A 24,362-nucleotide genomic window follows, 5' to 3' on the forward strand; every position below is an offset into this window, starting at 1 on the left:
AGTTATGGCTCTGACATTGGAGAGCAGTAGATCGCTTAGAATTTATTGAGCACGGACCATTAAAAAAAATAATAGTAATCCCCAGTAAATATAAATCCTTTAAATGAGAAAAAAAAAAAGTCAAATTAATTCTTAATATCCGTTTTCTGAGCTTTAAATCCCCATGCATAGAAAAGAGAAATGATAAAATTCTGGCTTTGTGCAGTCACCACTAGAGGGAGCTTACGAGCTCAGTGTATACAGGTGGATTATAACAGTATGCTCCCCCTAGTGGCGGCTTAAGTAAGCCAAAAAATTAACACTTAAATCTGGACTTACAGGGAATATGGAGCCGTGACCACCCTCTCCCAAAAAAAGATAATCAATGCAGAATTGTGGATCCAAAATACAACAGTGGTCATCTCCAGCTTTCTCGCATTTAGCTTAAAAAAAAAAAATACTAATTATTTAACCACTTGCCAGAAGAGGGCGACTCGGACTTCTATTCACTGGGGATGGACATACCCTTTAAAGTGACCATAGCACAAAATACAAATCTAGACAGAACATTGATCACTGATTTCCCACACCCCCCTATAGACAATCACACATATTTATCGATCGTTTACTTGTCTGGAGATTGAATTTTTAATTTTTTTTAATATAAAATATACATAATTTCTGTTATTATCTTAATGAAATGGGAATAACGGATTTTACATTTATTATTGGGAAAGGGATAAGAAAGGCGTATAAAGTATTGCATAGTGCTGAACAGTCTCTATGGCCCCCGGCGTTAGGGGCGGCAGATCTCGTCTTTACAAAAGAGAAGGAGGAAGGAAACTAAAGTGGGTGGCAATGAGATTTCTGGGTGAATTCGGGAATAGTCCGCTGTAAGCGCAATGCTCAGACTCAACTGCATCCGTCAGACCTCGAATGTCGCGAGGCTGCAGCGCTCTAAACAGGGGCAGGCACTGAAAAGGTTAAATCTAAAGGGTGCGTCAGAAGGTCCCCCCTATGCCAGATCCTCAAACGGGTTGTTCCAGTTTCATCGATTTCACCGTTTTCAAAACCTCTGCTTGCTGTTATTGAATAACAATTGATAAAGGATGGGGGCTCTTATATCCTTAGGATAGGTAATCAATATCTGATCGGTGGTGGCGGCGGGGATCAATAACCAGGATGTACACAGTGTACAAAGTCCGTACAATTGTGTAGTGGCTGCTCTTGGTACTCGTCAATTTTATTGGAGCTGCAATACCTGAGAATGGCCACTAGACGGTGTATGGAGCTCTGCAGTTCTGGTGGACAGAGGGGACCCAACAACAGCTAAGGGTGCTCACTTGACATTAATGATCTATCCTTTGGATAGGACGTAACCATCAATAGTCCTCCACAAGCCCTTAAACGCGGTCTATAAAAGTTGTGGTCACAATCGTGCAGAGCTCTTGAAAACTGAGAAATTAGATAGCCATTTAAAAGGGACAGTACCCCATGCCCATTGATCAGGGCAGTACACCTGTTTGCACCCTGGAGCTAACTTTTAGCAGCACCTCCCTTGATTACCGTGCAGATGCACCCTAACACGATCCCTTGTATACATCCTAGTGCAAGTGACATGATGGCCAGATATATATATATATATATATAATTAAAAAAAAAATCCATATACGAGATGCTTCCAACATACAGTACATTAACAGAGCCATTTCATATAAATCTAATTATACACAGCTTGTTATTAATACTCGAGCTGCGCGCAGGCACAACCGTGGGCGATTCTGGATAAGAAAAAGCTAAAATATACAAAAAAAAAAAAAAAAAAAATCAATATATTTCCCTTTCCGAGCATAGGAAAATATCGGCTAGCGATGCTCTAAGGCTATATGGAGACCCCTGATAGGATTATATTACACATAATTTGCCCAAAAAAAAAAAAAAAAAAAAAAAGGATATCCCCATTATTTTAGGGAATAGACATAGTTTTTTTTTATATAAAATTACAATTATACGTATTTAATAAAAGTCTGATACACAAATCCCTCTCTATACATACAAGTTCAGTAGTATATTCAAGCAAACCCAGTTATGCACAGGAGGATCGCGGCTCCGGCACAGTAAGACGGTAAGGCCCCTTATATCGTATTGGCATAAAAAAAAAATAAAAAAAATGAACTATGAAAATAATTTTTTGGAAGAAAAAAAAAAAAAAAAATAGTCCATCGTAATAGGTTTAATTATGCTTCGGTGAATGAAGGGAGAAAAAAAAAACAAACAAACAAAAAAAAAATTAAAGGTTGCAGGACCCGGGCGTCTCATGACAACTGTACAGCCTTTTTCAGCTTGTCGATTTCACTCTGTAGAGGATAAAACAAGATTTAGTTTCATTTTTGTGACCAATTGCCTCCAGAAGTCACATAATTAGTACATTGCATGTGTAATTTATTCTCAATATAACTACAGCGGTTCTGTGAAGGCTTCAGAGGTTTCTATGAGAACATTAGTGATCAAACAGCATCATGAAAACCAAGGAACACACCAGACAGGTCAGGGATAAAGTTGTGGAGAAGAGTAAAGCGGGGTTGGGTTATAAAAAATAGCCCAATCTCTGAGCATCTCACTGAGCACTGTTCAATCCATCATCCTATAATGGAAGTGTAGTACAACTGCAAACCTACCAAGACATGGCCGTCCACCTAACCTGACATCCTTAGCAAGGAGAGCACTAATTAGAGAAGCTGCCGAGAGGCCCATGGTCACTCTGGAGGAGGTGCAGAGAACCACAGCTCAGGTGGAAGAATGTGTCCACAGGACAACTATTTGTCGTTTACTCCACAAATCTGTCCTTTATGGAGAGGCAATAAGAGAGCCATTTTTGAAAACATGCCATGAGAAGTCCTATTTACAGTTTTCAAAAAGCCATGTAGGGGACACAGTGACCATGTGGAAGAAGGTGCTCTGGTCAGATGAGATCAAAGGATAACTTTTTGGGCTAACTACAAAACGCTATGCGTGGCGGAAAAACTAAACACTGCACATCACCCTAAAACACCATCCCCACTATCACACATGGTGGTAGCAGCATCATGCTGTGGGGAGGCTTTTCTTCAGCAGGGGCAGGGAAGCTGGTCAGAGTTGATAGGAAGATGGATGAAGCTAAATACAGGGCAATCCTGGAGGAAAACCTGTTAGAGGCTGCAAAAGACTTGGGCTTGGTTCACTTTCCAGCAGGACAACGACCATTAAAGAAGTTGTCCACTACTTTGACATTGATGCCCTATCCATAGGATAGGGCATCAATGTATGATCAGCCGGGGTCCCTCACGCGGCACCCCCGCCGATCATATGCTACAGGTGCCAGCCGCCGGACGGAAGTCCTTACCTGCGGTGCCTGGCCGTCAAGTTGTAGTGGCCGCCAAGGGGTACTGCACATACGCCTCCCATTCAATTGAATGAGAGACGGATGTGCAGTTACAAGTGGCGGCCACTACAACTTGACGGCCAGGCACCACGGGTAAGGACTTCCGACCGGTGGCTGCCGCCGCCGGCACAGATGACAGCTGATCGGCGGTGGTGCCGCTTGCGGACCCCGGCTGATCATACATTGATGCCCTATCCTATGGACAGGGCATAAATGTCAAAGTAGTGGACAACCCCTTTAACATCCTGAGAGATACAATGGATGGTTCAGATCAAAGCATATTCATGTTTGTGAATGGCCCAGTCACAATGCAGACCGAAATCCCATTTAGAATCTGTGACAAGACGTGAAAATTGCTGTTCACAGAACAAGCTCACTGAACGAGAGCGAGTGTGCAAAGAAGAAGGGGCAAAAATGTCGCCTCTAGATGTGGAAAGCTGGTAGAGACCGACCCCAAAAGACTGCAGCAGTGATTGCAGTGAAAGGTGGTCCTACAAAAGTATTGACTTAGGGGCTGAATACAAATGCACCTTACAATTTTCAGATTTATATTTTATAATTAGAAAACCCTGAATAATTGCCTTAACAAATAATTGCTACTTTGTGTTGGTATCACAAAATCCCAATACATTTAGGTTTGTGGGTGTAACAAAAAAAAATTTGGAAAAGTTCACGTAGTACGAATACACAGGACATATTGGCACAGCATTTTGTAAATGGAGCTCAGACCTTTAATTCAATGAGATTATCTTAAAAAAAATTAGGGTTTTAAAGGGGTTTCTTCACTTTATATGGATTCTACCAAAACCCGCTGTATGGGCTGCACAGGGACCTCTGCATAGGGACCACAAAGCTACATTACCCAATGCACAGTAATGCAGAGACGCGGCCAAGGACAACCATGGCGCTCAGTACATGTTATCTGGCCCCTGGAATCGTAGATCAAACGAGCCGGCCGACCTCACTCACTTCTAAACCGCTGCGCAGCATCCGCTCCTCTTCTAGATCTCGCTTTAGTTTATCCAGCTCACTCCTAGGACAAAAAAGTGCAAAGGTTCAGACCACGATCAACGTTCTAGCTGCAATATTCTGAGAACAGAACAAAAATAAATAAATCTATGTGTCTGTGTAAGGGAAAAGGTGGTGAAGATGCAAGCGAGAGCATGATGTAGCACAACCCAGCACCACCATGTCTTCCCCTGATACACAGGACCTTCCAGACCCCCACAGACCAGACATTTCCACATTGTGATCCTCCTGCCTTCCAACCTCCCTCTACATTTAATATAACAGACCGTCCCCAGTACCTATGTTCTTTCCTGAGCGCGTCCACCATGGTCAGCAGCTCGCCAATCTGTGCTCTTAACTCCTCCACCTCGCTCTTTTTCCCATCCACAAAATCAAGTTTTGGTTTGACGTCCGTCACCACGGGGCTAAGGGGAGTGAAGCTGGGTCTGGACACGGCCGACATGGGTGAGAATATAGACATGGACGCCGCAAGCACCGATGGCTGAAATAAAGGAATAAAAAGGTATATTACAAAAACAATGGAAGCCTCTCCAGCCGTCCGACCGTCTTGTGTCTGTTCACACCTCGTACATTGTGACCTAGAATGTAAGGGCCGATGTGCTCGGCAGACAAAATATATAATGGTTTTTTTGTCAGCTACTGCTGTGAAAAAAATATGACCTCGACCGACCAAGAAAACGAAACAAAGTGCCCTCTGAGTGTAACCATACTGAGCATGTGCAACCTTGAATGGAGCAATGGTAGCACATGCTCAGTACTGCTCACAAAAGGTCAGACGCCCAGCGATCATCCTGTAGACTAAGTAGACAGGCAGATAATAGGACAAGCCCTTCACAGTACTGGATACCTTCTTTACATCCGGTGTCGATGGTTTGGCACTTTCCTCCTCTTCCTCGTGATGCACCTTCGGCTCCTCAGTCAAGTCTTTGTTTTGCTACAACAAATAAGTAGAAAACCATTAGTCTGACATTATCGAGGAATTAAAGGGGGTCACCTCATAGCAGACATGTTACGGCAGTGCTGGGAAAGTGACAGTCAATGTTCATCTATGTGGCCACCATAAAAAAAAGTAGCATCTCTCTTTCCTGGCGCGGTCACCACTTTGGCCAGCAATCGGTGCCCCCCGAGGATGAGATTATCTGGGGATGTTCGTACCCACCCAAATCCAGCATCCCCTTTAAAAGCACTGTGGTACTTACAGCGGGCAAACCATTGAAGCGCCCCGGGGGTCTCTTGCCGGGCATCTTTGGTCTGCTGGCAGTGGGGTGGGAGAGGTTTTCTGAGGTAGTCAGCACATCATCAAAGCTGAGTTCGGAGGGCGCTGAACAAGAGAAAGCGCAGAGTTCATCATCAGCGCAGTCAGACTCAGGAAAATTGCTTAACTGGCAATAATCTAAACAACGTAGATTGCAGACATATGAGGGGCCGAGGTACATCCAAGAGCAGCATTCAATCCTTCCCACGGCCAGGAGATCACATTCACAAGAGTTTATGGTATTGTCATTTAAGCGATTCTCACATATAAATAGATGTAGCAGCAGAAAAATGATACAGAATGAGCTTGACCGTATCATCGAGATGAAACCAACATGGAGCCTCCGGCTCACAGGGGAGGGCAAGCCGCACGGTGCATACAAAGGATCTGCCGGTCACCAGACGTAGACAGCCGTGTGCAGGCCTCGGGCAGACGTCCTGCCGCTACAGCGATGTGTTCTTCCATTTCCTTACTATGTTCCTCACAGTGGAAACTGACAGGTTAAATCTCTGAGACAGCTTTTTGTATCCTTCCCCTGAACAACTATGTTGAATAATCTTTGTTTTCAGATCATTTGACAGTTGTTTTGAGGAGCCCATGATGCCACTCTTCAGAGGAGATTCAAACAGGAGAACAACTTGCAAGTGGCCACTTTAAGTAGCTTTTCTCATGATTGCATACACCTGGCTATGAAGTTCAAAGCTCAATGAGGTTACAAAACCAAAAAAAGTGCTTTAGTAAGTCAGTAAAAAGTAGGTAGGAGTATTTAAAACAAGAAAATGATAAGGGTGCCCATACTTATGCACCTGTCAAATTTTGTTTGAATGCAGAATGCACATTTTCTGTTAGTACAATAAACCTCATTTCAAGGCAGAAACATTACTGTGTCCAACAATTATTACATATATCAAACAAATAGCTGTTTCAAAAAAATATGTCAGAGGCCGTGAGGATGAAACCAGGCCCCACAACACCTGTATAATCTGCCCTCTGCTTCACTTTTTGCCCATACATTTAGCCAACAGTCTGCTATGCCAATGGGGAAGGGGAGCCGGGAGAGCCGCGCTGCGGCTACTGCGGGGGAGCCGGGAGAGCCGCGCTGCGGCTACTGCGGGGGAGCCGGGAGAGCCGCGCTGCGGCTACTGCGGGGGAGCCGGGAGAGCCGCGCTGCGGCTACTGCGGGGGAGCCGGGAGAGCCGCGCTGCGGCTACTGCGGGGGAGCCGGGAGAGCCGCGCTGCGGCTACTGCGGGGGAGCCGGGAGAGCCGCGCTGCGGCTACTGCGGGGGAGCCGGGAGAGCCGCGCTGCGGCTACTGCGGGGGAGCCGGGAGAGCCGCGCTGCGGCTACTGCGGGGGAGCCGGGAGAGCCGCGCTGCGGCTACTGCGGGGGAGCCGGGAGAGCCGTGCTGTGGCTATTGCGGGGGAGCTGGGAGAGCCATGCTGTGACAGCCATGCACAGTAACAAAAATGTTCTGTGAAAAAAAAAAAAGTTAAAATAATGATAGTAGAAAAAATACTGAATATAGATGTTGTTTAATGGTAGACATTCACATTTCACGTAAGATAGATGGATGATCGTAGATCCATTTCAGATGGTGAACCCAAGACTGCGCTCCTGACCCTGAAATATGACAATCCCTGCTCTGGATGACACGGGCACTGATCATGGACAACCCAGCAGAAACATGACCCCAGGGCTGGGAATCTGCTGTGCAGGGAAGACCGGATCACCCTCAGAACAGGACCTATTGCTAAAACCAGGTGGATCCTGTGTTATCTACTGTATATAGAGGTGTTATCAGTCATTGTACAGGAGGAGGAGGTGAGCTGTGACATCACCTATTATGAATCGTGGATCCTGTGTATATAAAGATGGTACCATTGAGCTCCTGTCGGTTGATAATGAGAATGATATTATTGATAATTGAAAACACATTCTAAGTAAAAAGAAGTAAAGACATTTAATATTAAAACCTGATTTAAACAATAGATTATTTTCTGATAATACATTCTCTTTCTCTTTAAAACAATGTAGGAAAAAGGAGCAGTGTCCAGTGAGTCTCCTTGCAGCTCTGGGTGTCTGGGGATGAGCCCGGCAGAGGGAGCGATCACAGGACTTGTCTACACTTATATTCTTTAATCTCATATGCTGCAGTGTTTAATACGACATCACAGCTCTCTGTATCAGGAGCCGCTCAGGATTTCGTGCCGCCTGTGAGTTGGTTGACAGGTTCCCTATAAACTAAAGATCTCTAAATTCATCATTTCAAACGCAGGACGGCCGAGAGAACATGATCTTACCAAAATGGAGAAGGGTGGGAGGGGAAGTTCCTGACACGAAAGAAGGGATACATGGCAAACAGGAGAGGAAACAAAATCTGGAAAGAAAAGTCAAGGAGAGGAATGTCTAGAACAAAGATTGTGAAAACAAAATTACTTTGCAAAGCAGAAGAAAAAAAAAAAGAAAACATTTGAAAAAAAGAAGCAAAGAGTGTGGACATGCAGAGAAAAGCAAACAGAGGGGCATTGGGAGCCCCTTTGTGGTGATCTGCACCATTGGATGGACATGCCTACCATTTATTAATGTCTGGTCCGATGATGGGGGAGGGGGCTCAATCTTTTATGGCCTGAGGGTCACATTGTCATACTGGACAGCTCTCAAGTGCAGTGCTGAAACCTTTAGGGAGGGGAATCACTTTCACGCTTTTGGATGCAGCCAATTCTTGTGCTTCTCCTGTCAACATGGCCATACAAGGGATGTTTATTTATTTATTTTTTTAATGGGATGACCTATAGCTTTGACTGACAAAAAAAAATAAAAAATTCCTACTTGGGGAGGGTGGGGCATTTTTTTTTTTTGCACAGAGAGCTGTAGTCTTTATTGGTATGATTTGAGAGCATGTATATGGCATGTTAAATCGCTTTTTACTGCATTTTTGGGACTAAAAAGAGGCAATTCTGGTGTTTTGATTCTCTTTCTTTTGCTGCATTAACCCTAAGTAATTGATAATAAATAAATTAAAAAAATTAATAATTGAATAATTTTATATTTTCATAGATCAGATGTGGAGATACAAAAGGTTTACTTTATTTCTTTTTTGATTAAAAAAAAAAAAGGGGGGGGGGAGGAGTCTCCAATTTTCAGTTTTTAAGAGTTTTTTGAGCTTCATAGAAATGCAAAGATGGAAATGATGGGGGCATTCAGAAGACCCCTGGCAACTCATCAGCACCGTGAGATAGTGTTGCAGTGGTGCCAATGGGCATCAGAATGGACCCTTAAATACTGCAGCCCACCCAATATCCACCGCACGTGTACAATAAATGTCAGGAGTGATGATAAAAATATGCCATAAATGTATGATAAGTGCTGGGGGTCTACTGCTTTTAGGGGGGGCGCAGAAATGGCTGTGAATGCCCATCCATGCTCCTGAGCTGCGTGCCGCTCCTCTAGGACATGGACACTCCAGATCACGGGGCGCAGGTTGTGCACCCCGACTCCTGTTTATATATGGAATGAAATGCTCACATGCCAGAAAGCTCAGCAAGAAGGGACAGCGATGAAGAGTCACCCGGTGAGGTGCGAGTGACCGGAAGTCACATGAGGCATGCAAACTAAAAGGAGGAGGAAAGAGGCGAGTGTGTCATGGAGAGAAGGAAAGTCACCGGGGTGCTGGGTTATCTGTATCCTCACACATCAGGGCAGGGACGTGATGATGATGATGATGATGAACACTTCCACACACAGGTCATGCATTAGGAGACGGGCGTCCTCCAAGTCCCCACATATACCCAGCCGCCACATCTCCATCTACGTACCGTTCTCTCTCGGGCTTTTCACCGCACTCTGTTCGACCTCCACAGATTTCGGTCGACTTAGAATTTGCTCTAGATCCATTTTCGTTTTACTAAATGGCTCAGGTTCTGACTTTGGTCGACTGAGAGACGATTCCCCATTAGGCCTGAGGAGAGAGGAGCACAAAGGTTACTGTATACAGCTCTGGCAAAAATTAAGAGACCACTGCCCAGTTTTCTCTCCATGTCTGACAGCCATTCCAGTGTCAGCTGAATTCCAACCACCGTCCACCTCATTCTACTTAATGTGCTTCTGATTAGGTGATCACCTGAACCGAATCTTATGTAACGAGGGAAAGTATAAGAAACACTGCTGTGGTCGTCACAATCCTCTTGCAATAGGACAAGCTGGAAGGCAAAGCAAGTGCTAGGAATAGCCCAATAGTAATTTGAATGAAAAAATAACTTTTAACCATGCCAAAGGAGTTGAAAAGAACAGTCTTGAGTGAGGAAAAGGGTGGCTCAATTCTGGCTTTACTAGATAGGGATACAGTGAGCGTCATGTTGCCTCCATCCTTAAAATTTCGAAGACTGCAGTCCATTACAACAAGGTCAAGCAGCAGACATTGGGGACAACAAAGCTACAGACCGGCAGAGGGTGAAAGCGACTCTCCACTGACCGGGATGACTGTCATCTTATTCCAATGTCACTCAGCAACTGCAGGATGACATCAAGTGACCTACAAAAGGAATGGCAAATGGCAGCTGGGGTGAAGTGCACGACAAGAACAGTTGGTAAAAGGCTCCTAGAGGCCTCAAGTCAAGTAAAGCAAGAAAAAAGCCTTTCATCAATGAGAAGCAAAGCCAGGCTGAAGTTTGCCAAAGAGCATAAGGATTGGACCATAGAGGACTGGAGTAAGGTAATCTTCTCTGATGAGTCTAATTTTCAGCTTTGCCCAACACCAGGTCATCTAATGGTTAGATGGAGACCTGGAGAAGGCATACAAGCCACAGTGTCTTGCACCCACTGTGAAATTTGGTGGAGGATCGGTGATGATCTGGGGATGCTTCAGCAAGGCTGGAATTGGGCAGGTTAATCTTTGCGAAGCACGTATGAATCAGGCCGCATACAATACAAGGTTATCCTTGAAAAACACTTGCTTCCTTCTGCTCAGGCAATGCTCCCCAACTCTGAGGACTGGTTTTTCCAGTAGGACAATGCCCCATGCCGCACAGCTAGGTCAATCAATGTGTGCATGAAGGAGCACCACATCAAGACCCTGTCATGGCCAGCCCAATCTCCAGACCTGAACCCCATTGGAAACCTCTGGAATGTAATCAAGAGGAAGATGGATAGTCACAAGCCATCAAACAAAGAAGAACTGCAGGAGTGGCATGAGGTCACCCAAAAGCAGCGTGAAAGACTGGTGGAAAGCAGCCAAGACGCATGAAAGCTGGGATTAAAAATCATGGTTATTACACCAAATATTGATTTCTGAACTCTTCCTGAGTTAAAACATGAGTATTGTTGTTTCTAAGTGAATAAAAACTATGAAAGCACGGTGTTTCTTTTTTATTATTTTGACGATTTAACATTTGCTGCAAATAAATACAAAAATTTTAGCTTTGAATTTCGGAGACGTTGTCAGTAGTTTATAGAATAAAACAACAATGTACATTTTACTAAAAATATACCTAGAAAGAGAAAAATCTGAGAAAATGAACATTTGCAGGGGTCTCTTAATTATTGCCAGAGCTGTATGTAGTTTCAGGTTGTTAACTTGTAATGTCTATAACTGCCCTCTAGGCGGAGCTGTGGGGCCTGAAAACAATAAAATATGGACACAAATCTATTGTAAATTTACACAGTGACTGCACCAGCAGAATAGTGAGTGCAGCTCCGGAGTATAATACAGGATGTAACTCAGGATCAGTACAGGATAAGTAATGTAATGTATGTACACAGTGACTGCACCAGCAGAATAGTGAGTGCAGCTCTGGAGTATAATACAGGATGTAACTCAGGATCAGTAATGTAATGTATGTACACAGTGACTGCACCAGCAGAATAGTGAGTGCAGCTCTGGAGTATAATACAGGATGTAACTCAGGATCAGTAATGTAATGTATGTACACAGTGACTGCACCAGCAGAATAGTGAGTGCAGCTCTGGGGTATAATACAGGATATAACTCAGGATCAGTAATGTAATGTATGTACACAGTGACTGCACCAGCAGAATAGTGAGTGCAGCTCTGGAGTATAATACAGGATATAACTCAGGATCAGTAATGTAATGTATGTACACAGTGACTGCACCAGCAGAATAGTGAGTGCAGCTCTGGAGTATAATACAGGATGTAACTCAGGATCAGTAATGTAATGTATGTACACAGTGACTGCACCAGCAGAATAGTGAGTGCAGCTCTGGGGTATAATACAGGATGTAATTCAGGATCAGTAATGTAATGTATGTACACTGTGACTCCACCAGTAGAATAGTGAGTGCAGCTCTGGGGTATAATACAGGATATAACTCAGGATCAGTAATGTAATGTATGTACACAGTGACTGCACCAGCAGAATAGTGAGTGCAGCTCTGGAGTATAATACAGGATGTAACTCAGGATCAGTAATGTAATGTATGTACACAGTGACTGCACCAGCAGAATAGTGAGTGCAGCTCTGGGGTATAATACAGGATGTAATTCAGGATCAGTAATGTAATGTATGTACACTGTGACTCCACCAGTAGAATAGTGAGTGCAGCTCTGGGGTATAATACAGGATATAACTCAGGATCAGTAATGTAATGTATGTACACAGTGACTGCACCAGCAGAATAGTGAGTGCAGCTCTGGGGTATAATACAGGATATAACTCAGGATCAGTAATGTAATGTATGTACACAGTGACTGCACCAGCAGAATAGTGAGTGCAGCTCTGGAGTATAATACAGGATGTTACTCAGGATCAGTACAGGATCAGTAATGTAATGTATGTACACAGTGACTGCACCAGCAGAATAGTGAGTGCAGCTCTGGAGTATAATACAGGATGTAACTCAGGATCAGTACAGGATCAGTAATGTAATGTATGTACACAGTGACTGCACCAGCAGAATAGTGAGTGCAGCTCTGGAGTATAATACAGGAGGTAACTCAGGATCAGTACAGGATCAGTAATGTAATGTATGTACACAGTGACTGCACCAGCAGAATAGTGAGTGCAGCTCTGGAGTATAATACAGGAGGTAACTCAGGATCAGTACAGGATCAGTAATGTAATGTATGTACACAGTGACTCCACCAGCAGAATAGTGAGTGCAGCTCTGGAGTATTATACAGGATGTAATTCAGGATCAGTACAGGATCAGTAATGTAATGTATGTACACAGTGACTGCACCAGCAGAATAGTGAGTGCAGCTCTGGAGTATAATACAGGATATGACTCAGGATCAGTACAGGATCAGTAATGTAATGTATGTACACAGTGACTCCACCAGCAGAATAGTGAGTGCAGCTCTGGAGTATTATACAGGATGTAATTCAGGATCAGAAATGTAATGTATGTACACAGTGACTGCACCAGCAGAATAGTGAGTGCAGCTCTGGAGTATAATACAGGATGTAACTCAGGATCAGTAATGTAATGTATGTACACCGTGACTGCACCAGCAGAATAGTGAGTGCAGCTCTGGGGTATAATACAGGATGTAATTCAGGATCAGAAATGTAATGTATGTACACAGTGACTGCACCAGCAGAATAGTGAGTGCAGCTCTGGAGTATAATACAGGATGTAACTCAGGATCAGTAATGTAATGTATGTACACAGTGGCTGCACCAGCAGAATAGTGAGTGCAGCTCTGGAGTATAATACAGGATATGACTCAGGATCAGTACAGGATCAGTAATGTAATGTATGTACACAGTGACTGCACCAGCAGAATACTGAGTGCAGCTCTGGGGTATAAGACAGGATATGACTCAGGATCAGTAATGTAATGTATGTACACAGTGACTCCACCAGCAGAATAGTGAGTGCAGCTCTTGAGTATAATACATGAGGTAACTCCTGATCAGTACAGGATCAGTAATGTAATGTATGTACACAGTGACTGCACCAGCAGAATAGTGAGTGCAGCTCTGGAGTATAATACAGGATGTAACTCAGGATCAGTACAGGATCAGTAATGTAATGTATGTACACAGTGACTCCACCAGCAGAATAGTGAGTGCAGCTCTGGGGTATAATACAGGATATAACTCAGGATCAGTAATGTAATGTATGTACACAGTGACTCCACCAGCAGAATAGTGAGTGCAGCTCTGGGGTATAATACAGGATGTAACTCAGGATCAGTAATGTAATGTATGTACACAGTGACTGCACCAGCAGAATAGGGAGTGCAGCTCTGGAGTATAATAAAGGATATGACTCAGGATCAGTAATGTAATGTATGTACACAGTGACTGCACCAGCAGAATGGTGAGTGCAGCTCTGGAGTATAATACAGGATGTAACTCAGGATCAGTACAGGACCAGTAATGTAATGTATGTACACAGTGACTGCACCAGCAGAATAGTGAGTGCAGCTCTGGAGTATAATACAGGATGTAACTCAGGATCAGTACAGGATCAGTAATGTAATGTATGTACACAGTGACTGCACCAGCAGAATAGTGAGTGCAGCTCTGGAGTATAATACAGGATGTAACTCAGGATCAGTACAGGATCAGTAATGTAATGTATGTACACAGTGACTGCACCAGCAGAATAGTGAGTGCAGCTCTGGAGTATAATACAGGATGTAACTCAGGATCAGTAATGTAATGTATGTACACAGTGACTGCACCAGCAGAATAGTGAGTGCAGCTCTGGAGTATAATAAAGGATATGACTCAGGATCAGTAATGTAATGTATGTACACAGTGACTGCACCAGCAGAATAGTGAGTGCAGCTCTGGGGTATAATACAGGATGTAACTCAGGATCAGTAATGTAATGTATGTACACAGTGACTGCACCAGCAGAATAGTGAGTGCAGCTCTGGAGTATAATACAGGATATGACTCAGGATCAGTACTGTAATGTATGTACACAGTGACTGCACCAGCAGAATAGTGAGTGCAGCTCTGGAGTATAATAAAGGATATGACTCAGGATCAGTAATGTAATGTATGTACACAGTGACTGCACCAGCAGAATGGTGAGTGCAGCTCTGGAGTATAATACAGGATGTAACTCAGGATCAGTACAGGACCAGTAATGTAATGTATGTACACAGTGACTGCACCAGCAGAATAGTGAGTGCAGCTCTGGAGTATAATACAGGATGTAACTCAGGATCAGTACAGGATCAGTAATGTAATGTATGTACACAGTGACTGCACCAGCAGAATAGTGAGTGCAGCTCTGGAGTATAATACAGGATGTAACTCAGGATCAGTACTGTAATGTATGTACACAGTGACAGCACCAGCAGAATAGTGAGTGCAGCTCTGGAGTATAATACAGGATGTAACTCAGGATCAGTAATGTAATGTATGTACACAGTGACTGCACCAGCAGAATAGTGAGTGCAGCTCTGGAGTATAATACAGGATGTAACTCAGGATCAGTACAGGATCAGTAATGTAATGTATGTACACAGTGACTGCACCAGCAGAATAGTGAGTGCAGCTCTGGAGTATAATACAGGATGTAACTCAGGATCAGTACAGGATCAGTAATGTAATGTATGTACACAGTGACTGCACCAGCAGAATAGTGAGTGCAGCTCTGGAGTATAATACAGGATGTAACTCAGGATCAGTACAGGATCAGTAATGTAATGTATGTACACAGTGACTGCACCAGCAGAATAGTGAGTGCAGCTCTGGAGTATAATACAGGATGTAACTCAGGATCAGTAATGTAATGTATGTACACAGTGACTGCACCAGCAGAATAGTGAGTGCAGCTCTGGAGTATAATACAGGATATGACTCAGGATCAGTACAGGATCAGTAATGTAATGTATGTACACAGTGACTGCACCAGCAGAATAGTGAGTGCAGCTCTGGAGTATAATACAGGATATGACTCAGGATCAGTACAGGATCAGTAATGTAATGTATGTACACAGTGACTGCACCAGCAGAATAGTGAGTGCAGCTCTGGAGTATAATACAGGATGTAACTCAGGATCAGTACAGGACCAGTAATGTAATGTATGTACACAGTGACTGCACCACCAGAATAGTGAGTGCAGCTCTGGAGTATAATACAGGATGTAACCCAGGATCAGTAATGTAATGTATGTACACAGTGACTGCACCAGCAGAATAGTGAGTGCAGCTCTGGGGTATAATACATGAGGTAACTCCTGATCAGTACAGGATCAGTAATGTAATGTATGTACACAGTGACTGCACCAGCAGATAAGTGAGTACAGCTCTGGAGTATAATACAGGATGTAACCCGGGATCAGTAATGTAATGTATGTACACAGTGACTGCACCAGCAGAATAGTGAGTGCAGCTCTGCAGTATAATACAGGATGTAACTCAGGATCAGTAATGTAATGTATGTACACAGTGACTGCACCAGCAGAATAGTGAGTGCAGCTCTGGAGTATAATACAGGATGTAACTCAGGATCAGTAATCTAATGTATGTACACAGTGACTGCACCAGCAGAATAGTGAGTGCAGCTCCGGAGTATAATACAGGATGTAACTCAGGATCAGTAATGTAATGTATGTACACAGTGACTGCACCAGCAGAATAGTGAGTGCAGCTCCGGAGTATAATACAGGATGTAACTCAGGATCAGTACAGGATCAGTAATGTATGTACACAGTGACTGCACCAGCAGAATAGTGAGTGCAGCTCTGGAGTATAATACAGGATGTAACTCAGGATCAGTAATCTAATGCATGTACACAGTGACTGCACCAGCAGAATAGTGAGTGCAGCTCCGGAGTATAATACAGGATGTAACTCAGGATCAGTACAGGATCAGTAATGTAATGTATGTACACAGTGACTGCACCAGCAGAATAGTGAGTGCAGCTCTGGAGTATAATACAGTATATGACTCAGGATCAGTAATGTATGTACACAGTAACTGCACCAGCAGAATAGTGAGTGCAGCTCTGGAGTATAATACATGAGGTAACTCCTGATCAGTACAGGATCAGTAATGTATGTACACAGTGACTGCACCAGCAGAATAGTGAGTGCAGCTCTGGAGTATAATACAGGATGTAACCCGGGATCAGTAATGTAATGTATGTACACAGTGACTGCACCAGCAGAATAGTGAGTGCAGCTCTGGAGTATAATACAGGATGTAACTCAGGATCAGTACAGGATCAGTAATGTAATGTATGTACACAGTGAATGCACCAGCAGAATAGTGAGTGCAGCTCTGGAGTATAATACAGGATGTAACTCAGGATCAGTAATGTAATGTATGTACACAGTGACTGCACCAGCAGAATAGTGAGTGCAGCTCTGGAGTATAATACTGGATGTAACTCAGGATCAGTAATGTAATGTATGTACACAGTGACTGCACCAGCAGAATAGTGAGTGCAGCTCTGGGGTATAATACAGGATGTAACTCAGGATCAGTACAGGATCAGTAATGTAATATATGTACACAGAGACTGCACCAGCAGAATTGTGAGTGCAGCTCCGGAGTATAATACAGGATGTAACCCAGGATCAGTAATGTAATATATGTACACTGTGACTCCACCAGCAGAATAGTGAGTGCAGCTCTGGAGTATAATACAGGATGTAACTCAGGATCAGTAATGTAATGTATGTACACAGTGACTGCACCAGCAGAATAGTGAGTGCAGCTCTGGGGTATAATACAGAATGTAATTCAGGATCAGTAATGTAATGTATGTACACTGTGACTCCACCAGCAGAATAGTGAGTGCAGCTCTGGGGTATAATACAGGATATAACTCAGGATCAGTAATGTAATGTATGTACACGGTGACTCCACCAGTAGAATAGTGAGTGCAGCTCTGGAGTATAATACAGGATGTAACTCAGGATCAGTACAGGATCAGTAATGTAATGTATGTACACAGTGACTGCACCAGCAGAATAGTGAGTGCAGCTCTGGAGTATAATACAGGATGTAACTCAGGATCAGTACAGGATCAGTAATGTAATGTATGTACACAGTGACTGCACCAGCAGAATAGTGAGTGCAGCTCTGGAGTATAATACAGGAGGTAACTCAGGATCAGTACAGGATCAGTAATGTAATGTATGTACACAGTGACTCCACCAGCAGAATAGTGAGTGCAGCTCTGGAGTATTATACAGGATGTAATTCAGGATCAGAAATGTAATGTATGTATACAGTGACTGCACCAGCAGAATAGTGAGTGCAGCTCTGGAGTATAATACAGGATGTAACTCAGGATCAGTACAGGATCAGTAATGTAATGTATGTGCACAGTGACTGCACCAGCAGAATAGTGAGTGCAGCTCTGGAGTATAATACAGGATATGACTCAGGATCAGTACAGGATCAGTAATGTAATGTATGTACACAGTGACTCCACCAGCAGAATAGTGAGTGCAGCTCTGGAGTATTATACAGGATGTAATTCAGGATCAGAAATGTAATGTATGTACACAGTGACTGCACCAGCAGAATAGTGAGTGCAGCTCTGGAGTATAATACAGGATGTAACTTAGGATCAGTAATGTAATGTATGTACACCGTGACTGCACCAGCAGAATAGTGAGTGCAGCTCTGGGGTATAATACAGGATGTAATTCAGGATCAGAAATGTAATGTATGTACACAGTGACTGCACCAGCAGAATAGTGAGTGCAGCTCTGGAGTATAATACAGGATGTAACTCAGGATCAGTAATGTAATGTATGTACACAGTGGCTGCACCAGCAGAATAGTGAGTGCAGCTCTGGAGTATAATACAGGATATGACTCAGCATCAGTACAGGATCAGTAATGTAATGTATGTACACAGTGACTGCACCAGCAGAATACTGAGTGCAGCTCTGGGGTATAAGACAGGATATGACTCAGGATCAGTAATGTAATGTATGTACACAGTGACTCCACCAGCAGAATAGTGAGTGCAGCTCTGGAGTATAATACATGAGGTAACTCCTGATCAGTACAGGATCAGTAATGTATGTACACAGTGACTGCACCAGCAGAATAGTGAGTGCAGCTCTGGAGTATAATACAGGATGTAACTCAGGATCAGTACAGGATCAGTAATGTAATGTATGTACACAGTGACTCCACCAGCAGAATAGTGAGTGCAGCTCTGGGGTATAATACAGGATATAACTCAGGATCAGTAATGTAATGTATGTACACAGTGACTCCACCAGCAGAATAGTGAGTGCAGCTCTGGGGTATAATACAGGATGTAACTCAGGATCAGTAATGTAATGTATGTACACAGTGACTGCACCAGCAGAATAGGGAGTGCAGCTCTGGAGTATAATAAAGGATATGACTCAGGATCAGTAATGTAATGTATGTACACAGTGACTGCACCAGCAGAATAGTGAGTGCAGCTCTGGGGTATAATACAGGATGTAACTCAGGATCAGTAATGTAATGTATGTACACAGTGACTGCACCAGCAGAATAGTGAGTGCAGCTCTGGAGTATAATACAGGATATGACTCAGGATCAGTACTGTAATGTATGTACACAGTGACTGCACCAGCAGAATAGTGAGTGCAGCTCTGGAGTATAATAAAGGATATGACTCAGGATCAGTAATGTAATGTATGTACACAGTGACTGCACCAGCAGAATGGTGAGTGCAGCTCTGGAGTATAATACAGGATGTAACTCAGGATCAGTCCAGGACCAGTAATGTAATGTATGTACACAGTGACTGCACCAGCAGAATAGTGAGTGCAGCTCTGGAGTATAATACAGGATGTAACTCAGGATCAGTAATGTAATGTATGTACACAGTGACTGCACCAGCAGAATAGTGAGTGCAGCTCTGGGGTATAAGACAGGATATGACTCAGGATCAGTAATGTATGTACACAGTGACTGCACCAGCAGAATAGTGAGTGCAGCTCTGGAGTATAATACAGGATGTAACCCGGGATCAGTAATGTAATATATGTACACAGTGACTGCACCAGCAGAATAGTGAGTGCAGCTCTGGAGTATAATACAGGATGTAACTCAGGATCAGTACAGGATCAGTAATGTAATGTATGTACACAGTGACTGCACCAGCAGAATAGTGAGTGCAGCTCTGGAGTATAATACAGGATGTAACTCAGGATCAGTACAGGATCAGTAATGTAATGTATGTACACAGTGACTGCACCAGCAGAATAGTGAGTGCAGCTCTGGAGTATAATACAGGATGTAACTCAGGATCAGTACAGGATCAGTAATGTAATGTATGTACACAGTGACTGCACCAGCAGAATAGTGAGTGCAGCTCTGGAGTATAATACAGGATGTAACTCAGGATCAGTACAGGATCAGTAATGTAATGTATGTACACAGTGACTGCACCAGCAGAATAGTGAGTGCAGCTCTGGAGTATAATACAGGATGTAACTCAGGATCAGTAATGTAATGTATGTACACAGTGACTGCACCAGCAGAATAGTGAGTGCAGCTCTGGAGTATAATACAGGATATGACTCAGGATCAGTACAGGATCAGTAATGTAATGTATGTACACAGTGACTGCACCAGCAGAATAGTGAGTGCAGCTCTGGAGTATAATACAGGATATGACTCAGGATCAGTACAGGATCAGTAATGTAATGTATGTACACAGTGACTGCACCAGCAGAATAGGGAGTGCAGCTCTGGAGTATAATACAGGATGTAACTCAGGATCAGTACAGGACCAGTAATGTAATGTATGTACACAGTGACTGCACCACCAGAATAGTGAGTGCAGCTCTGGAGTATAATACAGGATGTAACCCAGGATCAGTAATGTAATGTATGTACACAGTGACTGCACCAGCAGAATAGTGAGTGCAGCTCTGGGGTATAATACATGAGGTAACTCCTGATCAGTACAGGATCAGTAATGTAATGTATGTACACAGTGACTGCACCAGCAGATAAGCGAGTACAGCTCTGGAGTATAATACAGGATGTAACCCGGGATCAGTAATGTAATGTATGTACACAGTGACTGCACCAGCAGAATAGTGAGTGCAGCTCTGCAGTATAATACAGGATGTAACTCAGGATCAGTACAGGATCAGTAATGTAATGTATGTACACAGTGACTGCACCAGCAGAATAGTGAGTGCAGCTCCGGAGTATAATACAGGATGTAACTCAGGATCAGTAATCTAATGTATGTACACAGTGACTGCACCAGCAGAATAGTGAGTGCAGCTCCGGAGTATAATACAGGATGTAACTCAGGATCAGTAATGTAATGTATGTACACAGTGACTGCACCAGCAGAATAGTGAGTGCAGCTCCGGAGTATAATACAGGATGTAACTCAGGATCAGTACAGGATCAGTAATGTATGTACACAGTGACTGCACCAGCAGAATAGTGAGTGCAGCTCTGGAGTATAATACAGGATGTAACTCAGGATCAGTAATCTAATGCATGTACACAGTGACTGCACCAGCAGAATAGTGAGTGCAGCTCCGGAGTATAATACAGGATGTAACTCAGGATCAGTACAGGATCAGTAATGTAATGTATGTACACAGTGACTGCACCAGCAGAATAGTGAGTGCAGCTCTGGAGTATAATACAGTATATGACTCAGGATCAGTAATGTATGTACACAGTAACTGCACCAGCAGAATAGTGAGTGCAGCTCTGGAGTATAATACAGGATGTAACTCAGGATCAGTACAGGATCTGCTATACACATACTGTTTATGTTGAAGTAGCCCAGGAAAGTAATAGTTGGACATTTATTTTATTTCCTCAGGGATGAAATCATAATTTTGATGCTAAGTAGAGCAGCTGCACAAGGGATGAATCTTGAAATGAACAGAATGATGCTAAGCTTGTAACCTGGAGGGCAGGGCCCTTTATATCCTGTACAGGAGAAGCAGCATCTTACTACGTGACCTGTGCAGCTCTGGGATCCAGCCTAGAATTCACTTACTTGGATGGAGGAGTGGAGAACGCTGGCTTTTCCGGTCGCTTGGGTGGGATACTGGCTGGCTTCACTAAGCTATTCGTCTTATTAAGAAGTATGGGCTTCTTGGGAGGTACCTGAGGAGCGGCTGGCTTGGAAGGCTTATATTCCAGAGATGGCTTTTCATCTGTAATGAGGTGATGTAAAGATCAGACCGGCTTCAGTGGGAACATTAAATGCGTTGGATGCAAAAAGTCAAGTCCATTATTAATGGGCACCATGTAACATTACATTGCAGCAGCGAGGAAAGTCATCTGGCAGCGGCTTTCTCCTTTCTGCAAGGAGGACCATCGGAGATCAGCCAACAGTTGAGGCATTTACATTTTGGAAGGTGTTCTCTAATGGGTGTACATATAACACATTCGGTGTCAAGTTCTTAGTGTACTGTAAAGCAGGCAGAACTTTGTTTTTCTTATACAAAGCTCGTAATCCCCTGCACAGACAGATTCACAAAAGATTAAGATGAAGGATACCAGCAGCAGCCACTAGAGGGAGCTCACTGCATACTGCAATAGTCAATTCCATGTATAACAGTGTGGCGAGAGCCCCCTCTAGTGGTGGCTTCATGTAACCAGAATCTAATTTATATACCCGAAGTTTGGGACTCTCAATCAGAAAAAAAAATTATGTATACACTCATGGCCGAAAGTGTTGGCGCCCTTGAAATTGTTGCAGAAAATGAAAAATGTCTCCCAGAAAAATTATTGCAATTACACTTGTTTTGTTATACAAATGTTTATTTCCTTTGTGAGTATTGGAACAACACAAGGAAACAGAAAAATAAAGGCAAATTGGACATAATTTCACACACAACCCCAAAAATGGTCCGACCAAAATTCTTGGCATCTTTCCAAAATTGTGGGTAAATAACTTTGTTTTAAGCATGTGATGCTCGTTCCAACTCACCTGTGGCAAGTAACAGGTGTGGGCAATATGAAAAATCACACCTGAAACCAGATAAAAAGGGGAGAAGTTGACTCAATCTTTGCATTGTGTGTCTGTGTGCCACACTAAGCATGGAGAACAGAAAGAGGAGAAGAGAACTGTCTGAGGACTGGACCAAAATTGTTGAAAAATATCAGCAATCTCAAGGTTACAAGTCCATCTCCAGAGATCTTGATGTTCTTTTGTCCACAGTGCGCAACATAATTAAGAAGTTTAGTTAGTCCGGATGGTGGATAAGGAGCCCCAATCACGTTCCAAAGAAGTTCAAGCTGTCCTGCAGACTCAGGATGCATCAGTGTCAGCGCGAACTATCGTCGACATTTGAATGAAATTTAACGCCAAGGCAGGAGACCCCGGAGGATCTCACTGCTGAGACAGACATAAAAAAGCTAGACTGCAGTTTGCTAAAATGTACGTGAGTAAGCCAAAATCCTTGTGGGTCTTGTGGACAGACGAGACCAAAATAGAGCTTTTTGGTAAAGCACATCATTCTACGGTTTACTGAAAACGGAAGGAGTCCTACAAGGAAAAGAACACACTACCTACAGTCAAATACGATGGTGGTTCAAAGATGTGTTGGGGTTGTTTTTCTGCCTCTGACACTGGGTGCCCTGATGTGTGCAAGGCATCATGAAATCTGAAGATTACCAAAGGATTTTGGGTGGCAATGTAGAGCACAGTGTCAGAAAGTTAGGTATGCATCCTAGGTCATGGGTGTTTCAGCAGGACAATGACCCCAACCATACTTCAAGAAGCCCCCAGAAATGGATGGAAAGAAAGTGCTGGAGAGTTCTGAAGAGGCATCAATGAGTCCAGATCTAAATCTCATTGATCACCTGTAGAGAGGTCAAAAAATTGTTGTTGGGAGAAGACGTCTTCACATATGAGAGACCTGGAGCAGTTTGTAAAAGAAGAGTCGAAGATTCCAGCTGAGAGGTGTAAGAAGCTGATGGTTATAGGAAGCCATTGATCGCAGTTATTTATTCCAAAGGGAGTGCAACCAAATATTAAGCTGAAGGTGCCAACAATTTTCTCCGGGCCATTTTTGGGGTTGTGTGAAATTATGTCCAATTTGCCTTTTTTCACTGTTTTTTTTTGTGTCGTTTCAATACACACCAATGAAATAAACGTGTAGAAAAAAAGATGATGTGTAATGGCAATAATTTTCTGGGACAATTTCATGGGTGCCAACATTTTGGGCCATGAGTGTATATCCCAAATATCAATTGATAGCGTGTGCTATTTAATTTTCAATTAGCTATCAAGATAATCTATTACGTACGGTAGTTAAAAAAAAAAAAAAGTTTTAAAAAGTTTTTTTTTTTTTTTTTTTTTTTTTTTTTAGATTGAGACTTTACTCTAAATAATAAAGTAAAAATCAAGAAGCAAAATTACAATTCATTATAATATCAAATCAAAACCACTCAGAAGCTCTGACCCAATTAACCCTGGAAAATTAGTATTAATTCTGAGGATCTGAGGCAGCAGCGAGAGCCCCACGAGGGGACGCGCCTGTGCTCTCCAGAATATTAATGCTGCTTGGATTGTGAGCAGACTATGAGGGAATATACCGGGGATGGTTATCCGGCTCTCACCTTTCTCCTCTGGTTTTGGTGGAGTGAACCGTCTCTCTGATAGACGAAGCTCCGGCTTTGGCACTACTGGGATGAGAACAGAAGATCCTTACACTTTGTCCTTCACTCCACAATGCAGTCCTAATCCTTGTGCCCGAATAATATGAGAAATATGCCCCATTCACATCGACATGGGAA

At 43.2% G+C, this 24,362-nt stretch overlaps 1 protein-coding gene across 5 annotated transcripts in view; it reads right to left on the reverse strand.

Annotated features, from left to right (window-relative positions):
• Positions 1 to 619: 619 nt before the first annotated feature.
• Positions 620 to 24,362, reverse strand: part of CD2AP (CD2 associated protein) — an 84,813-nt gene continuing 61,070 nt past the window's right edge. For 3 of the 5 annotated variants that reach the window (XM_073674100.1, XM_073674102.1, XM_073674104.1), the window contains 8 exons: positions 24,186 to 24,251; positions 21,613 to 21,772; positions 9,500 to 9,642; positions 5,629 to 5,750; positions 5,277 to 5,363; positions 4,708 to 4,910; positions 4,370 to 4,433; positions 620 to 2,336 (listed from right to left, as the gene is read on the reverse strand). In XM_073674100.1, the coding sequence (XP_073530201.1) occupies positions 2,295 to 2,336; positions 4,370 to 4,433; positions 4,708 to 4,910; positions 5,277 to 5,363; positions 5,629 to 5,750; positions 9,500 to 9,642; positions 21,613 to 21,772; positions 24,186 to 24,251 (887 nt within the window). In that variant the 3' untranslated portion in view covers positions 620 to 2,294. The remainder of the gene's footprint in view (positions 2,337 to 4,369; positions 4,434 to 4,707; positions 4,911 to 5,276; positions 5,364 to 5,628; positions 5,751 to 9,499; positions 9,643 to 21,612; positions 21,773 to 24,185; positions 24,252 to 24,362) is intronic. The other 2 variants (XM_073674101.1, XM_073674103.1) reach the window with 2 other exon arrangements.

This window comes from Phyllobates terribilis, unplaced genomic scaffold (assembly GCF_046119375.1).
Source record: "Phyllobates terribilis strain yellow unplaced genomic scaffold, ASM4611937v1 Scaffold_3__8_contigs__length_932513732, whole genome shotgun sequence".
Taxonomy (NCBI): Eukaryota; Metazoa; Chordata; class Amphibia; order Anura; family Dendrobatidae; genus Phyllobates; species Phyllobates terribilis.